Consider the following 20,045-nt stretch of genomic DNA (forward strand, 5'->3'; position numbering starts at 1 on the left):
CATGCACTTGGATCAAAAAGATCTATTCACGACGTTAAGTTAAAAAAAATGGTTATTGTTATGTGTAGTCAACTGCTGGTTCCCTTGTATTTGCCAGTTTGTTGATCTAGATTTAAGTTATTGACCACTGGTTCCCTTGTATATGCCAGTGTGTTAATATTAGTCAGACCGGTATCTCAGTCATTTAGGTTAGGTTCATCTTGGCAGAGGCCTTCAGACAGATATGGGAAACACCGTTCGCTTTTCAACCATCTACATTTTTCTTTTTCCATCTTCTTAATCTTTTCATGTGATTAGTCTGACTCCGAGTATGATGTCCATCGTGAAATTATCTTAGTAGAGCTCTGTCACTTATATGAATTTTAGTATGCTTGAGTGCAAACTCGTGTACAACAATTGGAATTTCGCATCAGGGTTCTTCCTCTTAGAGTCAATAATTGTATGCCAACCAAGGAGGTTCTTTAGTGCTTTCCAAGGTTCTGCGTAGATAGCTAGGGTCTGGAGTATTGGTTTTGTGGGTACACCTCTGGTAAACCCTCCGGAGACAACACTCCGCCACTAGGGCCACCTAGGGGTTCAAATGATTTTCCTTTCAAGAATAAATTTGCTCGAGGACTAGCAAATAATAAGTTTGGGGGTATTTGATAGACACATTTTTGTGTCTAATTTGATCTCAATATTATATATTGTTGTCTCTCGATTTTGTACTAATTTTGGTGTTTTATGTATTTGTAGGCATTTTTGGGAATAAAACATTTTTTTGGAAAATTCGGCTCGAAAAGTTGATTTTGGCACCCGGAGAACACATGTTATGCGGACTCTCTGCTTTGGATAAGGGGCACCCACTTGATAAGGGGTGGCCACTTGCTATTCGCACCCCAGCACTCTGGATAATGGGCACCTTCTTCAACAATTTGAATTTGTCTTTTGGCGGGAAATGAAGTTTTCAACTGGCAGAATTGTGATCGTCAAAATGAATGGGTTAGAGTACGATTCAATCGCTCAAACTTGGTAGGAAGTTATGATTTAGCCTAAGGAAGATATTGTGGGTGTCGAATTTGATCGGAATTGGCTGGAAATATCGATTTGATTCTCGAGCTCAAAACAGAGCTACACGGACTGAACACACCTTGTACACGTTGTTGTGTGTGTTTTGGCTATGCATGGAAGTGATTAAGGGACGTTCGACGACTTACTAGGCGTGGGAGAGATGAATTGGAGTGTGCAGAACCAATTCTAACGTGTGACAGAGTTAATTTTTGAAATTATTGTTAAATATGGGCAGCGAGCAATGACGGGATTAATGGGAGATTATACGGTGTTATGGTCGGATATATTTTTTCTAAAACACTATAAATACAAGGCTAAAGAGTTTAGAAGGGTTGGAGAGTCTTTGAGAGAGTTTAGGAGCCGAGAAGAATCGAAAGAAAGTCACGCAGGAGAAAAGCTTGCTGCTGGTGCAAGGAAGAACACGAAGAACATTGTACAGTCCAGGAAAGTCGTTGATTAGTGTCGCATATTTGCGACAACTCTCAGTTCCTTTCCCGCGACGAGCTTACAGCACTTCTGAAGTGCCGTTCTTCCCTACGCTTCCTGTGTGTTGCAAAGGACAGTCTTAAAACGATTTCTTTTTATTTCATCATTTGTACTCAACTTTTGAGCATTAATAAAATCTTTTGAGTATTTTTCCAACATGATGAGAGGCTAAATTCTTGGTGATTGAGGCAATGGAGGATCTATTCACTCATGTTTGATTGGTAATATTTTTATTTATAATTTCTTTAATTATTTACTTTATTTAATTCACTTGGATAATTATAAAAAAAAGGATAAAATGGTTTTCTTAATTAGTTGTGAATCAGTTTGACGTTTTATGCTTATGATAATTCTTTGATAAATCATGCTTAAGGATTACAACTTAATATTTGGACACCTTTTAAATTAAAAAGTGATTTATTAAGAAAAAGAGCTTAATAATAATTTCTGAAATATTATTTATAACCAATCAACTTGAAGTGGTAGTGAATCATGAGCCTTAATCCTTCTAAAATCTTGACATTACTATCAAAAAATTAATTTCCTTCAATTATTTATTTATTTAAATCTAAAAAAAAAAGTTACCTTCACATGTTCGAAAAGAACCCAGTTTTCACCACTATCTACAACAACATTTGAAAAAAAACATCAACGACATTCTTGACAAAAAATAACCTAGAGTGAGAGAACTCAACTCAATGAGATAGGTATATAAACGGTTTCACCGAGAATATTTTTAGGGTTTTAGAGTTGGTTTGTGACTTGTAACAATGGGTATCCATACGAACATCAAACTTAACCCACAAAAAGAAACTTATAAATGTTGTAAAGTCCCATCCACAAGGCATAATGGTTACACAACAATGTTTTGCTAAGTGAAAATTTTGTTTCACAAATCTTAGCTCAATAAATTTTATATTCTCACAAAAGGAAAATTTAGAGCACAAGAGTTGCACACAAAGTATTTGTAACAACTTAAATTTACAAAACTCAAATAGTACACTTTGGAGTAATTCTCAACCAAATAAAATACTTATGCCAAAAAAATGTTTGTAGACGATAGTCTAGCTATGAACGAGAAGATAATAGCTCAACTTAACAGAAAACATTTTTCCATCAAGTATACCTGATCATTAGCATATCTTACACAGGTATGATCTTTATGTCATCAAATGAATAATGTTCACGGTTAAACCTCTCTTTTCTTCCAACTTTTGGAGGAAACCCTTTTTGATGTGAAAAATCATCATAAAATTTACTATGATCAAAATATGAGACTAAGTTTGAACCCTTACCTGAAGAAGTTTGTCTGGTGGAGTTTGACAGTCTGTCAATGAGATGTTTATATCCTTCAATTATTAGATTTATATTATCTTTCGTAGATCCATTGAGATTGACCTCTTATGGTACCTTTTTCACACCTTGAACATCATCGCGAACACTAGTTTGTGAAAAACATTCTTTTGAAACTTTCTTGACCGACTCAAGTTAAAGCTACTATTACAGGTTCAGACGTTAGAGGAGCAAATTGAACTGATCTTCCTGGAATATTTCTCAGGGTGAGTCCTAAAGCCGATTGGTTTAGAGATACGAATATCAGTTACACCTTTGAGTACTAAATCAAATATATGTTGGAGTCGACCAATATCATTATCATCCAACCTTAATTTGAACTTTCGTCGAACATGTCCCTTTGTGTCACAAAATAAACATATTTTTCTGAGCACAAGAGTGATTAGAGTGAGTAGGTTTAACATAATCGTTAGAATTTTTCTTCCTCCCGTGAGATGCAGTAGTTCCTTGATTAGAGGAAGTTGTAAGCACATCTTTAGTGATAGGAGGGGAGGGCAACTTGGCTTCGGAAACTGATTTCGTTAGAGAACCATGATTGGAAGTAGTCATGTTTTTTAACATCTCGGTTTTGTTAGAAGCAATAGGTATAGTTGACTCTTTAGAACAAATCTTGCATTGAATAGAGGATTTACTCAATAGTTGTTTAATCTCTAACGCATTCTCCTTTAGTTTGGCCTATAGTAAATTTCTTGACAAGCTTACTACGGCTTTTTCTTCACGGAGAATCTTTAATTGAGAGTCACGATCATTAACCATATCAATAAGCATATTGACTTTGTGTTTCAACCTAATAACTTCAATGGATTGAATTCTAGCTTGTCTTAGAATTGCTTCACTTTCTTTGGCTGCTTCCCTTTCTATTTCAGAGTGAGACTCATCAGTAAGGTAAAAAGGATAACACTTATGAATATTTGTCTGTTTCATGGAATAAGATCGAAAAAGCGGGGTATAACAACCACACCCAATAATTCGTTTAGTAATCTATATGGACTAAACTCTAGTATAATTCCGAGAGCACTAACTTAAAAGTGAGACTCAATCAAGAAATATATCAAAGAGCTTTATCTCTATTTCTCAACGCAATCAACAAATCGAATATATAGAAATATGTGAGCCTGATTGATATGAGAAATAACTTAGACGGTACCAAAGACCAATGCCCAAGTGTCAATCAAGTTATATCCAACAAACAAGGTTGGATCTATCAACTGATTGATCTACGCACAACCTGTGATATTTCAATTATATAAACAAATATAACGCAGAAAAGAAATAACACAGACACCAGAAATTTTGTTAACGAGGAGACCGCAAATGCAAAAACACCCCGGGACCTAGCACAAATTTGAACACCACACTGTGTTAAGCCGCTACAGACTCTAGCCTACTACAAGTTAACTTCGAACTGCAATGTAGTTGATCCCTAACCAAGTCTCACATCGATTAAGGTACAATCACGTTCCTTACGCCTCTAGAACCACGCGGATTCTGCACACTTTATTCCCTTAGATGATCTCACCCACAACTAAGAGTTGCTACGACCCAAAGTCGAAGACTTATAAACAAATCCGTCTCCTACATATATGTTTATCCTTTATTCTATTTTTGTTCCGTCTTTTCATACAAATATCAAGATGAACAGGAAACGGCTAATAATATGGTCTTATACTCTCGAAGAGCAGCCTAGAAATATTAGTCACCTCATAATAACCTAACTGATTAACAGAAGACGTTATTGCAGAATCACAAGAGTCTGAGACGAATAACTGTTGTGATTACTTTTTATATCTTACCTATCAGAGACGAATCTCGAGTAAATCTTAAAAAATATAAAACTCAATACGTTAGAACAAGTAGGATCAGAATACGCATCTACAAAGAAAATAGTTGGATGTGGCTTCACGACTCCTAAATGAAGTCTTCAAGTCGTTAACCTTATAATGGTTTTGGAAAAACCTATGTTAAAGGGTAATCGACTCTAATTAGCAACTAGGACACAAGGAAGTGTCGGGATTATGTTTTCTAGTTGCTAGAGTTCTCTCTTATATAGCCTTTCAAATCAGGGTTGCTTACAATCAAAGCTAAGATAGCTTAGTAACAAAGCATTCAATATCCACCGTTAGATGAACTCCTGATTTAAGATTCAAGCTAAGTCTGCTTAGAAATTAAGCAATTAATCCCCACTGTTAGATGATTTTAGCTTGTTACACACAAATGAAATATACTTATATTAGATATGGATAACCGTACCTAAATGTGTATATTGGGTTGGCTCAATAACACTTAACCGAAGTTATCCATATGAACACTTTTGACTTAGTCGTATTCATCTAACACTTATACATCAAATATGATGATCAATCGATCGTGATAAATAATCAAATGAATCTAATTGTGTTTCAAATAGAGTTGTCAATTTTTCACTATCTCATAGAAATATTCATGAACAAATTGAAACGAAATCGGTTGATTCGTGATTGTACAAATTAATTATACAAGAATCAATTCATGAACATTAATTCCGGTTTGCAAAGTTAATTTGCATTCCTTCAATCATAAATGTTTTAGCTCATGAGTATGAGAATCATACATTACCGATTTTAGAACTTAACCACTGTGTTCGCAAACTGGGTACGCGAACAACAACTCCAGACCTTGGCCTAGTCAAGCCGTTCGCAAACCCGGTTCGCGAACAACTGTTCCGGACCCAACTCAGGTAAACTCGTTCGCGTACTAGGTACGCAAACAAGAATTCTGGACCTTCTCAGGTAAATCCGTTCGCATACTTGGTACGCAAAAAAGAGTTCCGGACCTAAATCATCACAATACAGTTTGCATACTGGATATGTATACCGTGTTGTATCCAGACATGAGTAATCGTTCTAAACTCTTATTTCAATTATTGAAACATCCTTAGAAGACGACAATGGTAATCTCATACATACCATTAACTTCAAGTAATTTTCAAGTGATCAATACGAAACTTCCCGAGCTAACATCAAATGAATGTCTCACACAAATCATGTAAGATGTTCAAGGTAATTTTCACATGATCATATTTTGACTTAATACTTAGTTTCCAACAAATAAATTGTTTCCAACTAAACTCGTCAAGAATACGATGAACATAGCTAAAGCAAAAGGCTTCCAACACGTATTTCGAGAAATAGATAAGCGAGATAAACTCGGCTCGAAATATCAAACGTGTATAATGTAAAAGTCTATATAGATATACGACTTAGTCTCATTAGAAGATATAATAAATAGACTTCTGAGTGTTAGATAAGTTTTAGTCTCCACATACCTTTTGTTGATGAAGTTCCTCCAAGCTCCTCAGTAGATCTTCTTCTTCAATTGGTAAACGCCGTGAAGTCTAAAACTCAGCTACACATTCTATCCTAAGCCGAGATATATCTATAAGTAGACTAGAAATCAAGTATATAATTTTGATCAACTAAACTCGACAAACAAGCTTGAGATAGCAACGCTTGCGAGTTCGACCGAGCAGTGCTCTAACATAAGCAACAAGAAAGAAAAACTGAATTCAAAATCAAAGTTGAAGACTTAGGTACAAGAAGTTATCAGAGAAAAGAAAACGATGTAAGTTGTTGAAGTTCAGGATACCAAGACATTACAAGCTACGAAGATCCGAGTGCTTCTCTCATGAGCAAAGAAAACGATGTAAGTGCTTCAATTGGCTGAGTTTGGTAATGCTGTGGCTTTTGCAGAAGCGCTTTTCTGCTATGCTGTGCCGTGTAAAAAAACAGTTAGGTGTTTAGTAAACTATATACTAAAAGCTAAAGCTGATTAAAAAAGTTATCAAATTGTGTTTGGTAAAATATTAGTTCAGTTATTGTATTCGTAGCAAATGACTAAAATAGACATAACATTTTAATGTGAAACCACCTTACGGGATAAAAAAATCAAATTAAGATCAAACAATTATTTAATATTGTCTCTTATTTTTATTTTTGATTAAATTTTTTTATTAATTTCACCACATATATATTTTTTTTTAAGCTCCCATTAAACTTTTAGCGATTTCATCTCTCAATTTTTCCATTTCTTTTGATCCCCGTCTGCTGGTAGCGTTAGGATCTTCTTCATTGTCTAGTTCAGTGGTTTCATCATAAACACCGTTATCAGCATCTTCAAAATGTCTATCCCTAGTAGCATGTCTCCTTATATAGTTATGAATGGCCATCGTTGCAATGACTATCTGTCTTCTATACAGGTAACTTGGCATATCTCTTAGAATCTTCCACTTTTTCTTCCATACTTCAAAAGAGCGCTCAATCACAGACCTAAGGGAAGAGTGCATATGGTTGAATACCTCCTTTTGACTAGTTGGCTTGTTACCTCGACGAAAATATGGAATGTGATACCGTTCACCCTTGTATGGTCCCAAATAACCATCCATTTGCGCATACCCAATATCTACTACATAATATTTTCCTGGTAAAAGAGATTTGCTTAAAAGTTGCACTTACAACTAATGCTCAGAAAATATAAAACCATCCAGAAATGCAGACAAATAAGAAAAAGAACCTTTCGGGGGCTTCGGAAATTCCATACTAGGATTAGCAAGAACTGATGCAAGTATTCTTGCATTATGGGCACTGCCTTCCCAGCCTGCACATACAAATATAAATTGCATGTCAAAATTGCAAACGGCCATTACATTTTGAGTCGGAATCCCTTTTCGTCCAAAATATGGTACTTGATTGTCAGGGGAAATCGTTGCAGGGACATGTACACCATCTATTGCGCCAATGCAGTCCTGCGAGAATTATATTACAAAACTGAACATGTCAATGTTCGAAAACTTCAAAGCAACGAGTAAAAATATAAAAAATTCAAGTAAAAGATAGGAACCTTAAAATGAGGCATATATCTTGTATCCCTTGCTATTTCCTTAGGGGTGTCTCTGAATGTAGGACCCACATGCTTTATTATATCAACCGCTAAACGACACACAACATTGAGCATCATGCTGAAATATCTACTTACAGTTTCACCGGAGTGAAACAATCGTTCTTGTGTTAACCTGTTTACATTTCCATGTCCTAGAGTGTACAAGAACATTGCAACGATCTCCTCAGGAGTCGTTCTCCTACTACCTTCTAGCCCATAATATTGTTGCAGTTCAAAGCATAATTTGATAAATACATCCTTCTCCATTCTAAACATCCTGTGGCAGCGTTTTTCATTCCCCTGAAGTACTTCTGTCAGCCACAAATGCCCTGTTTGTTTTGAGTCCATGCAAGGAACTTTATGCAATATACTTCCAGTAGTATAGCTGGATAAAAAATGCAGCAATACAGACAATATCTTCGATATCCGCTTCATCTTCTTCCATGTCCATATTTTAGAACAGCCCTGCGTAATCACATTTGATAAGATTACTCTCGCATATATTATCATGCTATACACAAATTTGATATAAGATAGCAGATAACACATAGTTAACAAGAACTAAGCTTTTATTAGTCCAGGACGGTTGTACTAAAGAAAATTCTATTTGAAAGTGATAAATAATTTCAATAAACAAGCAAACTACTATTCTAAATTAGAATCTAACGAAACACAAAAATAAAATAGCCGTCGCTTATATCCCTTAAAGTACTGGTCTATACGGCGTCTTTGATATTTCATACTCAAGCCACTGGTACTGGGAAACTGGGTCTTTGATAGAACAAAAGATATCCCTGTTCTCTCGAATCTTGAACAAATCATATGCATAAAACCACAAGGTAGATCCAGGCGTCACTGCTGGTAAAGTTTCAAGAATGCTCATAGCTTTAGGAATATTGTTGCCTTGTGATTCTGTGACTGCAGAATTTTTACTACTGACTACATCCAGTAGACGGTTGTATACACATTAATCACCATCCGCCACGTATTCAAGGGAGTATACGTGGAAGGCATGCAACGGTGAGACATCAAGATATGATGCCACACCCAAGGGATCTCTATAGCCTATATCTTTTCATCTTCACAATAATCCAACGGCTCAGAATTATGAAGCGCTGAAGAAATAAGCTACCGCGAAGTATTGAAGTACACCCGAAGATCTGCTTTATCCCATCTCGAGGCAAACCCAAGATCAATGGCGAGGATCAGCTCCACTGACAAAGATGTGACAGGGGCATCCGACATTTGTCTGACGCGTGCGGACTGCCACAACCACCCGCATTAAATACCATAGGCATAGAGTACGTGTCGGCAGATCTGTGGAAGATAAGGAGGTGGTCCTTCGTGACCCAACATAACCGATGGAGCCTTCGGTCAAGAACGAAGATGCCAACGGGATTAACACAAAGACCAAGAAGATAAGGTTACAACTGTTTCTAATAAGAGGGCCCCCTGTAACATCCTTATATATACCCCTCTCTACTAAGAGAGAGGGGGTCGACCAGTTTTGAGTAACTAGAGAAGAGTATAGGAAAGAGAAATAGGAAGAGTAAGTATGATCCATATTTTCCCTATAGCATCGTTATTCACTTAAAGTCATTTGACTATCTTTGTAACTCCTCAATACATAGTGAAACACCAACCTCGTGCACGTAGGTCTTAGTGCCGAACCACGTAAATAACTGTTTTATTTATATTTCAGTACCTTACTTTCTGTTATTGTTGTTAAGCTTTATGATACGTTCATCGTAAATACGAAGGATGGTCGAATCAATCCCCTCCGTCTAGAGAATGACGAGTCTGACGACTCTGAGTCGATGAGTCATTGTGTTTTGTACTGTCTTACATCTATTTATTTCTTATGACGCTTTTATTTACAACTGCGAATATTGTTTGTGAACACTTGGATGCCTTCGTGATTTCTGTCTTCACAATCTGGTGCTAGAAACAGGGAATCTGTCCCGATAAAAGATTTATCTTATCCTGTGATTTTATTCGTTCTTAAGTTCCCCATACTATCCCTTGGATGATAGTGTTTGGATTTAAGTTGATCCTCAAAACCAACCTTCCAAAATTATTTTTTTACATATGGCCCAAAGGATGTCATATGTATATGCTTTCAAGACACAAAACCCACAGACCACCGCATTTTCTAGAGTTTTCTATGTTTGTCTAAAACGAATCCGGCGGATCTGTGCTTTTCCTTTAGGAGATTTCACATCTTTCGTGTTTGAAACTTAAAGACTTCGTTCTTCTCAAAAGATTTCCACTATAATGATTTTTAAAACCGATCACTCTCCAAGAGCAGATCTTTGAGCATCCCAAGTAGATCTATGTTTTTAAAGTTTCATATCTATGTTTTCAAATCTATATTTTCAAAACTATGTTTTCAAATCTATGTTTTCAGATCTACGTTTTCAAAGAATTTGTCAGATCTATGTTTTCAAAGAATGTCTCGAACCCCCATGGATCTCTCCATGGGAGTAGATCTGTGTTTTCGAAGTATTGGATCTCTCCAGATCTTCATCTTAATTCTCGATTTCTTAGAAATCTTCGATCAAGTTACGCTTTTTGTCTACATGCTTAATTAGTTTTACTAACAGGACCCCCATGGATATTGGATTCTCGATGATGTTTACTTGTGCAGGCAAGGAAAGCAAAGATGGAAAGCACGAAGGATGCAGGAAAGACTAAGGCATCATCCAAAGAAACACCCAGGACAACACCAGTCATGACACGCAGCAAGCAAAAGGGTGAAAGACGAAAACGACAAACCAAAAGCCAGACACTGCGGAAATCACCTCCTCATCAAATACCAATGATGTAGCAGCGACGGCTCTCAAAGCAGCAGCAGAAAAAGCCGATGCGGCAAGAGCTGAAACAATAAAAGCCAATACAACAAGAGCTGAAACTGCAAAAGCAGATGCAGCTAAAGCCGAGGCAGAGAAAGCCGCGACAGCTGCCCGCGCCCTTGAGCAGCGGGAAAGAGTTGCGGAATCATCAATACCATCGCCAGCCTTCGGGATGACGCAACAAATGAGCAGAATCAAACTCTACCAACAACCCAGCCATTGTTGACAAGAAACCGTCCCTTACCCCAACACGTGGAGTTACAGATAGTGAGCACTGAACCTCCCATTCCCCTAATCCAAACGGTTGATGAAGATCATACCATGGCCGTTGGGGGCACGGACGACTCAGCACCCCAAACCAAGGGTCAAATCATTCCCCCTTACTGATGGCGGAGCTTGAGGAGATAAACAAGAATCAAAAGGTTTACGTAGAAGCAGTGGCATTGTTGGCCCGAGAAAACCAAGAACTCAGAGATAGGATCGCCCAAAGATTGGGAGCAACTCACCATCACAACGAAGCCAACTCCAAAGCACCCGAACCGAATCATGAACGAAGAATGGTCGTGACAAATGCATCAAATCCCGAACCATTAAACCGAAGAATAACCCGAGGAAACAGATCCAACGATCCAGATTAGTCCCAGAAGACTCGGATTATTTTGACAGCGAAGATCAAAGACCAAAGCAAAACCCAACCAACGATGACCACTATCGTGCGATGGAGGACTTTCGTGCCGAAATGATGGCGGAAATCAAGCAACTAAAACCATGCAAGGAGGGGGGAGATTAGAAGAGGTAATGAGGGAAGCAAACACCACACCACTGACCCCACGATTGGCCAAAGCACTTATCCTTCAGAAGTGCCCTGTTCCAGCATTCGAATGTTACGACGGGTCCAGCGATCCTGCAGCACACCTTCGTTATTACAATCGTATCTTAGCCCGATGGAAGCAGGACGATGCAGTCCTCTGCAGGTATTTCCCTTCAAGTATAAAAGGATCAGCACTATCTTGGTTCGACAACCTACCGCCCAACTCCATCAATTCCTATGGCCAGCTCACTGAGAAGTTCTTAGAAACTTATATGTACAACAAGGCTGTCAACGCATGAATGGATAATCTCTTCTCGCTGGCAACCGCTTACAAAGAGACAATCAGGGAGTATACCAACAAATGGCACAGGATTTGTCAAGCCATAGGAAATGTAGATCCAGTGGTCAGCTGTTATAAGTGGGGACTGGATAGAATGAGCCCGTTATTTGTGGAGATCCATGGAAGTGTCCCTAAGACAAAAGAAGACCTTCGAGTAATCATTGAAAAGCACGCCAGGCTAGAAGAGATCCAGCGGGAAAACCCCAGGGCCCAAGCTCAAAGATCTCATCGAACTAACTCCGTAGAACAAGCCAGCGGATCAAAGAGGGGTGGTTCAGATGAACGTCCTAATGATGATAAAAGAGGACGAAGGGATGACCGTCGACGTGACGATCAAAAATTAGAAGATCAGGTCTTCACGAAGCTGAACACAAACTACACCCGCATCCTGAGGGAGATCAAAGGCAGGGAAAACCTTGAATGACCATGGTCCAAAGGAAAGCAGCCTCCTAGGTCCGAAAAATCAAGGGATTACTGCGAATATCACTGTTTCAATGGCCACCAGACCGAAAAGTGCAAGAATCTCAAGATAATGATCCAAAAGTTGATTGACGCAGGTGACCTCAAGCAGTACTGATGAGTGCCAAACAATGTATATATTTATCCTTTTTGTTGGCATTTAACTCATCTTTTGTGCAGTAATTCTACATTTTATCCCATATTCTGTATTTTCATTGTTTTCAAGAATAAATATTTTTCTTACTTAATTTTACATTTTTAGGTAATAAATAAAGTTTGGATGAATAGCAGAGCGGAAAAGAGCAGAAAAGTAGTGAAAAGCCGGAAGAAATGACGCAAGGAAGACGCAAAGAATGGAGCGCACGTCCAAAAAGCTAGGAATGGGCTCAAGAAGGAAGAATTGTCCTTAAAGAAGATATGGGCTTGGCATACCCAAGGCCCAAAACCCTTACCCAAACCCATTTTCTATATCCATACCCGCCTCAATTCTCAGCCGTTAGATGGGATTACATCGAAATCCAATGGTCTCTTCAGTAGAGTGGATCAAAATCTGAGGTTCTTGTCAAACACCATAGTGCTTAAATTCCAAGCCTTCAGATTAGATTGCATTTGAATCCTACGGTCGCTCCTATGCATGTGCATCAAATATCGATACTTCCGCTAAACACTACAGCACCTAACCTCGATCTTCGCCGTTAACTTAGTTATATCAAGGCATCCGACGGTCGCTACCAGTCTCTTCACTTGGAGCCATCCGATCAATCCATCATTTTCACATCCCACGGCCCATCTCACAAAACATCACCACTTGATGTCCCCGCTTCACACCGTAGAACCCGATACCCTATACCCAAACAAACACTTCCTTTCTCCCAAAACAGTCGAGCTTCTTCCCCTTCTCCCAAAATCAGTTGCAGAACCACCACCACCTCCATGCCCTGTCTCTGCAAACTGTCACTACCTCGCCTTCTCCACCACCATCACTTCTTCCCCGATCGTAGCAGATACCACCATCACGTCCCCTTATTCTCTAGCCATCAATTACATCAACTTCTCAACCCGAAAACCCTAGTTTAGAAGTTGATGAAATAGGTGAGGTTAGAGACAGAAATTGAAGCAGCAGGATTGCAGGGCAGTGGTGGATTTTATGATTTTTCATTTTTTATGAAGAGTCAACATTTCAAGGTAAATGAGCTCCATTTTTTATGATTTTTTAATTTTTTAATTTTTTATTTTGATTTTTCATTTTTTTCAAAAAGAAGGAGTTCTTGTTTTCAATTATGGCATATTATCGTGGTATCTACTCTATACCCCCAAACCTAAACTAAACATTGTCCTCAATGTTTCAAAATATGGAAAGAATTAAAATGCAACATATGGAAAGGGACATGCTGAGTAGAGTAAAAGGAGAGAGAATACCCGATTTCGGCGAAAGCAGAATTAAAACTCCGTTATTCAAGGCAAACAATCCAACATATTTCAGCCGAGATCATATTGGATTAGCAAAATCTATACAAAAGGAACAAAAGGGTTTTTAAGAAATTTTATCTACTGGATTATATACAAAAAATTCACCATACACTAACAATCTAAAGAGTTGAGGATCAACCCAAAAGACGAAGTGTAGACATTTCAACAGCTTCACACAATAATAATATGATAGAAACGCAAGTGAAACTGTGAAACAAAATGAGCTACCCCCAAACCTGGATTTTTCAACGGATAAAATTTTGGAAACAAAATCTCGCAATTTTGGGGGTTCATCATGCACAAGGTCTAGCTCGAAATGAACTTTGCTAGGGACGGGCAAACATGCTAATTCCAACTGTGGTTCCTCAGAGATATTATACTTAGATGCAAAATAGTCCAAAAGGACTTGAGAAGCACACAGTTCCAATCCTAGATTAGGAATTTTCAGAAAAATCGGTTTGACAATATGGGTACAAACCAAGTCTAGGTTGGGTGGAAGGCCATCAGATTGTGACTTAGGTAGAAGAATAGGCATATCATTATCAATCAAATCAAAATCTCCTAACTCATCTACACATGTCACATCATGCTCACAATCATCAATCAAATTGGCAAGATCACAATCAGAGTCATCAACATCATCAAAAAATTTATTCTCATGCATTGGCAAATCAGGAGAAATATCACAATGTGACCTAGGTAGAGAATCAGACACATCAAATATATTTTCATGCATATTAGTGTCTACAGAAGATTCAACTATTCCTATGTCATGTTCATCTTCACAGAATAATTGTACGAATCCCATGTCAATATCAAAATCATATGAATTACAATGAGTATTAGAAAAAACAACATTCATGAAGGTCGAGGGCGAGAAGCCATATGTTATTGAACCAACAGGTTCCACAATATTTTCATGTTCTTCTAACATATCATCATAATCATCATAATCATCATCATGGTAGCATGCATATTGGTCCTCATTAACAGTGGTGGTGTCATTAGTCGATTCATGTTCCTCTAAATTAGGTTCGTATTCAACATCATTTACATGAATGGGACTAGACACTTCATTAGGGACAACATACATTTCCTCATGAATTTCCTCCTTTTGTAGGTGAAGCAAAATCTGATCTAAATGTGCATGAATTCGTGATGTAGATCTATCATAGTCTTGCTTGCAGAGTCTTAAAGCTTCTGTGGTGGAGTCTAAATTCATGGGAGTACAAAATTCTTCATGTTCAAATTGTGGTGAATGGTACATGTGTGCATGGTCATTAGGGTTTACAAAATATTGATCGCAACCCTCAAAGGATTGATTATGGTCCCAATGACTACCATTCTCACAATTTATGGGCATTTCATACCTTGGATTTTCTCTAGATTGCCTAAAATTATGCAAAATATGACAATTCTCAACAGGGTGGTCTAAACTACACATGCGGGACATGCATAGATTTCAGGTTGCCTAAGAAAATTAGATGTGACAGATTCCTCATGTGATTGCATTTCTAAAGCTGTGATTCGAGCTTCTATTTGATCCATAAGTGATGATTGTGTGAGTGAGGCACTAGCAAAATGTTCATTTTCACGTTGCGAAATGCATGTATGAATAGTCATTAGGGTTCATGTATTGCGGCTCGGGACTTTGAAAATGTCCATAATAATTCCTATGACTATTGACATCATGGTCCGTGGAAGGTTCATAACGTGGACATGCCCATAAGCAAGTTCTCTAAGAGTTTTATTTCCATCCCCAGGAGCAGACCAAAATCCAGACATGATTGGCTCAAAAGCTAAGTAACTATGTTACAAAGCCCAAAATTTGGTTTTTAAAGGGTTTGGATTTTTGGGAAAAATTTGGTTTTGGTGGGAGACATTTGAAAATTTGGTTTTGAAATGGGAGTAAAATAAAACTTTTGGTTTAAGATGGGATAAAGAAGAAAAAATTTGGTTTAAAATGGGAGCAAGTAAAATTTGGTTTTTGAATGGGAGAAAAGTAAAATTTTGGTTTTTTTTTTTTTTTTTTTTTTTTTTTTTTTTTTTTTTAAAAGAAAATAAAATTTGGTTTTTGAAATGGGAGCACGCCCACTGTTGGTTTTATGTTTGCTTTGGCTCCGCTTGGTTGAAAACTTTTGGTGGAACTGAGTCCAAAATCTCGGCCTAGAATTTGGGTACTCGGCCCACTAACGAGTTCAACTAGCGTGATCGGTTACAAGCTCAGTTGGGTTTAAAAACCCAGAATACAAAATACAAGTCCAAATTAAACAAGCTCACAAAAATTAAATACAAGCCCACAAATTAAACAAACAAGCCCACAAAAATTAATTACAACCCAACAGAAAATAAGAGAAGCCCAAAAATTGGCTTTAATATTACAAGCCCACAATTAAAAATGGAAGCCCACAATTCGGGTTCTCTTAAATGGGTTACCTTTTAAGCACAGTCCAGCTGCTATGATATTGTTGCAAAAACCCAGTTGGGTTTTGGTTCTTTTCCTTGGTGGCGTCCCAGCAGAGGAAAAACTGGTTCAGAACAGCAGGTCCAACAGCAAATGAAGTGAAACAGATGCAGATGCAAATGCTATGCAGTGAAATGCAAAAATAGCTAATAAAACTACAAGAAAAACACAGCACCAATCCCCGGCAGCGGCGCCAAGTACATACAGAAGGTAGATAACGAAGATAGGACCAAGCGAAGCAAGCAAGTTCAACTGCCAGAGGGAAACCGAACACTCAACACCATCTCATGTTCCGAAGCTACATGACCCTCGCTAACAACACAGATAAGGAAAAGGTTAAGGAAAAAATTTGAAGACTACTGTGAATTATACAAAATCGATGGGTTAGAAGTGGACGAGCACGAGCAATGTATGAATGCTCCCATGACCTTCGATGCAGAAGACATTGAGGAAGATATGAAAGATCACAACGACCCCTTGGTCCTTACCTTACCAGTGGCAGGGTGCAATATCTAGAAGATCCTCATTTATGGGGGGAGTTCAGTTAATGTTATATTCTACGACACATTCAAACAAATGGAGCTTAACGATGAAAAACTGATGTCTTCGTATTATACCATCTACGGATTCAATGGGGCACCTACAAAGTCGTTAGGAGACATCGTTTTGCAAGTGGATGCAGGACCAATGAAAGTGGATACTCGATTCAGTGTAGTAGATGCTCCTTCCCTCTATAACGCAATCATTGGCCGAAGATGGGTGCACAAGCTCAAAGGAGTAGCAACGACCTTCCATCAATCTTAGATTTCCAACACCCGAAGCGGTAATGGAAATAAAGGGAGATCAGGTCACCGCTCGGTAATGCCAAGCTATGCAAAACCAACTCAACAACGAACAAGAAGAGCAACGAAAATCTCGAAGAGCCCGAAACAAAGAGGCCGCGAAAGAGGAGGCAATTGATCTTTATATCGAAGAAGTTTCTGGGAGGAGCCTAACGAAGGAGAGTATCGTTCTAAACACTGAGGCAAGTACTTCGACAGCTAAGGAAGTTGAAGAGCCTACCAAATAGCAATTAAAGAATGTCCCTCTCCTAGGGGAACCAAAGCCTACGTTCACACCTGTAGAACCCGTGAAGGAGATCAATATAGGAACTGAAGAAAAACCGAAGTTGATCAAGATAGGGACTCTAATTGATGAAGAAAGATAGACTGCTCTAATCAAACTACTCAGGGAGTACGCGGATGTCTTCGCGTGGAAGTTAGGGGATATGCCAGGGATTGATCCGAAGATAATATAACACGAACTTCGTATAAATCCAGGAATGCCCCATTTAGACAAAAAGTACGAAAGGTAGCACCAGAGTACCACCAGGCAATTGAGAAAGAGCTCCGCAAATTGTTAGAGGCAGGATTCATCAAGGAGGTCAAATACTCTACATGGATCGAACATGGTCATAGTATCAAAGAAGAATGGGGGAGTAAAGATATGTATCGACTTCACCAACCTCAATAAAGCATGTCCGAAGGATAGCTACCCGCTCTCAAGCATAGATCAACTGGTGGAATCCGTCGAAGGATACGAAGAAGTGTCATTCATGGATGGATATTCTGGCTACAATCAAGTAGCCCTTGCTGAAGAAGATCGACAACACACGGCATTCTACACCCATGCACGACCTCCATTGTTACACAAGAATTCCCTTCGGACTTAGAAATGCAGGGGCAATATACCAGAGGATGGTTGATGCTATCTTCAAGCCTTGGATCGGGAACACCCTAGAAGTCTATGTTGATGATATGCTTGTTAAAAGTAAGCTACGCAAAGACCACCACAAGGACTTGAGGGACATCTTTGAAGCAATGAGGAAACACATCATAAAAGTAAACCCAGAAAAATGTACATTCGGCGTTACCTCAGGCAAGTTCCTCGGATATCTAGTAACGAAGAGGGGCATCGAAGTAGATCCAGCCAAGATATAAGCTATCGTGGAGATGCCATCTCCGAAGAACCTGAAAGAAGTCCAAAAGCTTAACGGATCCCTAGCAGCTTTGGGCAGGTTCATCGCCAGGTCATCGGACAAATGCAAATATTTCTTCAACATCCTCAAAAAGGGAAGCAAATTTGAATGGACCACATAATGCGAAGAAGCTTTCCAGAAGATCAAAGAATATCTTGCAACAATCCCAATCCTGCAAAACCCCGATCCCGATGAGGTTTTGGCCCTTTACATAGCAGCGATAGAGGACGCAGTCAGCGCAGTATTGGTCAAAACGAACACGAAGATAGAGCAGCCAATTTACTACGTCATTAAAACAATCAACGCAGCCGAAAGAAATTATACGAAGATTGAGCAGCTCATCTTGGCGCTAGTGTGGGATACTCAAAAGTTTAGGACTTACTTTTTAACTCACTACATTCGTGTTCCGTGCAAAGAACCGTTGGAGGCTGTTCTCAAAAGCGCCAGGAAAGTAGGAAGGATAGCCAAGTGGAACACTCACCTGGACCAGTTCAACATTATCCATGAAATCCAACACTCCCAAAAATCACAAGTCTTGGCAGATTTACTTGCAGATCTACCCTTGGACAACAATGAGGAAGTAAGGGGCACCAGAAGCAAATGAATGCAAAAACCCGATTGACATCCTCGAGCCCGCAAACCAAAGGCGATGAGAGGTCTTCGTAGACGGATCAAGGAATAGAGAAGGAGAGGGCATCGACATCATAATCACTACTCCCACCGGGGAAAGGATTGTGCATGCGCTGAGATTGGAATTCAAGGGGCATACCAACAACATCTTAGAATACGAAGCTGTAGTACATACTATGCGTTTAATAATAGAGATGAAAATAATCGATGTACGACTGACAAGTGATTCACAACTAGTCATACGACATATAGGGCTAGAGTATAATGTCTACGATGACACCCTCTCTGCATACATGGCTTTGGTCCAAACCTTAGCCTCGCAGATACCAAGCATCAAATTCCGACACCTATGCAGAAAAGACCTCAGGCACGCTGACGCCTTGGCATACATATCATCCATGCTGAAAGTTGAAAGTATTAAAGCCATAAAAATAACAAGGGTGTATGAACCTTCTATCACCCCACAACAGTCCTTTGCTACAAATCGTGAAGACGAGATATGGGAGGACATTGGTGATGACGATGTAGGGGAAGACATTACTAAGGACTTCATCGAAGATGACATCATGACGAGGGCAAAGGAAGACGAGGACTTCAGCAATGAAGAAGATTGGAGAGCCGAGATTCACCTTTATCTTGAAGAAGGTACGTTACCAACGGAATTGAAGCAAGCTAGGAAGATACAATCAAAGGCAGGGAGATACGATCTTCGTGATGGAGTATTGTACAAGAAGTCCTTTCTCGGACCACTGCTACGATGTCTATCCAGAGAAGAGGGCCATCGTATTTTGAAGGACATCCATTACGGGGACGCTGGTAACCACAGCAGAATGAGATCACTGGTGGATAAAGCAAAAATGCAGGGATACTATTAGCCCTAGATGATCTGAGATGCTGCTAGGATGTCCAAGAGGTGCGAAGAATGCCAGCGGTTTGCTAAGAAAATTCACGCTCCCACAACAAAGCTGAATTCAGTGGATAGTCCCTAGCCATTTTCAAAATGAGGTGTAGACATTGTTGGTCGCCTGATCAAAGGATCAGGAAAAAGGCGATTCTTGATCGTAGCCACAAACTACTTCAAAAAGTGGGTGGAGGCCAAAGCCCTAGCTAGAATCCGAGACGTGGATGTATTCACATTTATCTTTCAGAACATCATTTGCAGGTTCGGCATTCTCGCAGAATTTGTCTCGGACAATGGC

The 20,045-nt window shown here is 39.0% G+C and overlaps 1 protein-coding gene across 1 annotated transcript; it reads left to right on the forward strand.

Moving 5' to 3' along the window:
* The first annotated feature begins 19,139 nt into the window (after window positions 1–19,139).
* Window positions 19,140–19,721, forward strand: LOC113312988. The gene has a single exon (XM_026561720.1). It carries the CDS (start codon window positions 19,140–19,142, stop codon window positions 19,719–19,721), a length of 582 nt encoding a protein of 193 aa, XP_026417505.1.
* The last annotated feature ends 324 nt before the right edge of the window (window positions 19,722–20,045 follow it).

This window comes from Papaver somniferum, chromosome 9, assembly GCF_003573695.1.
Source record: "Papaver somniferum cultivar HN1 chromosome 9, ASM357369v1, whole genome shotgun sequence".
In the NCBI taxonomy this organism is placed as follows: Eukaryota; Viridiplantae; Streptophyta; class Magnoliopsida; order Ranunculales; family Papaveraceae; genus Papaver; species Papaver somniferum.

Bases quoted from the DNA above. Each gene is read 5' to 3' on its own strand.
- LOC113312988 (XM_026561720.1), top strand. From the start codon at position 19,140: ATGGCTTTGGTCCAAACCTTAGCCTCGCAGATACCAAGCATCAAATTC.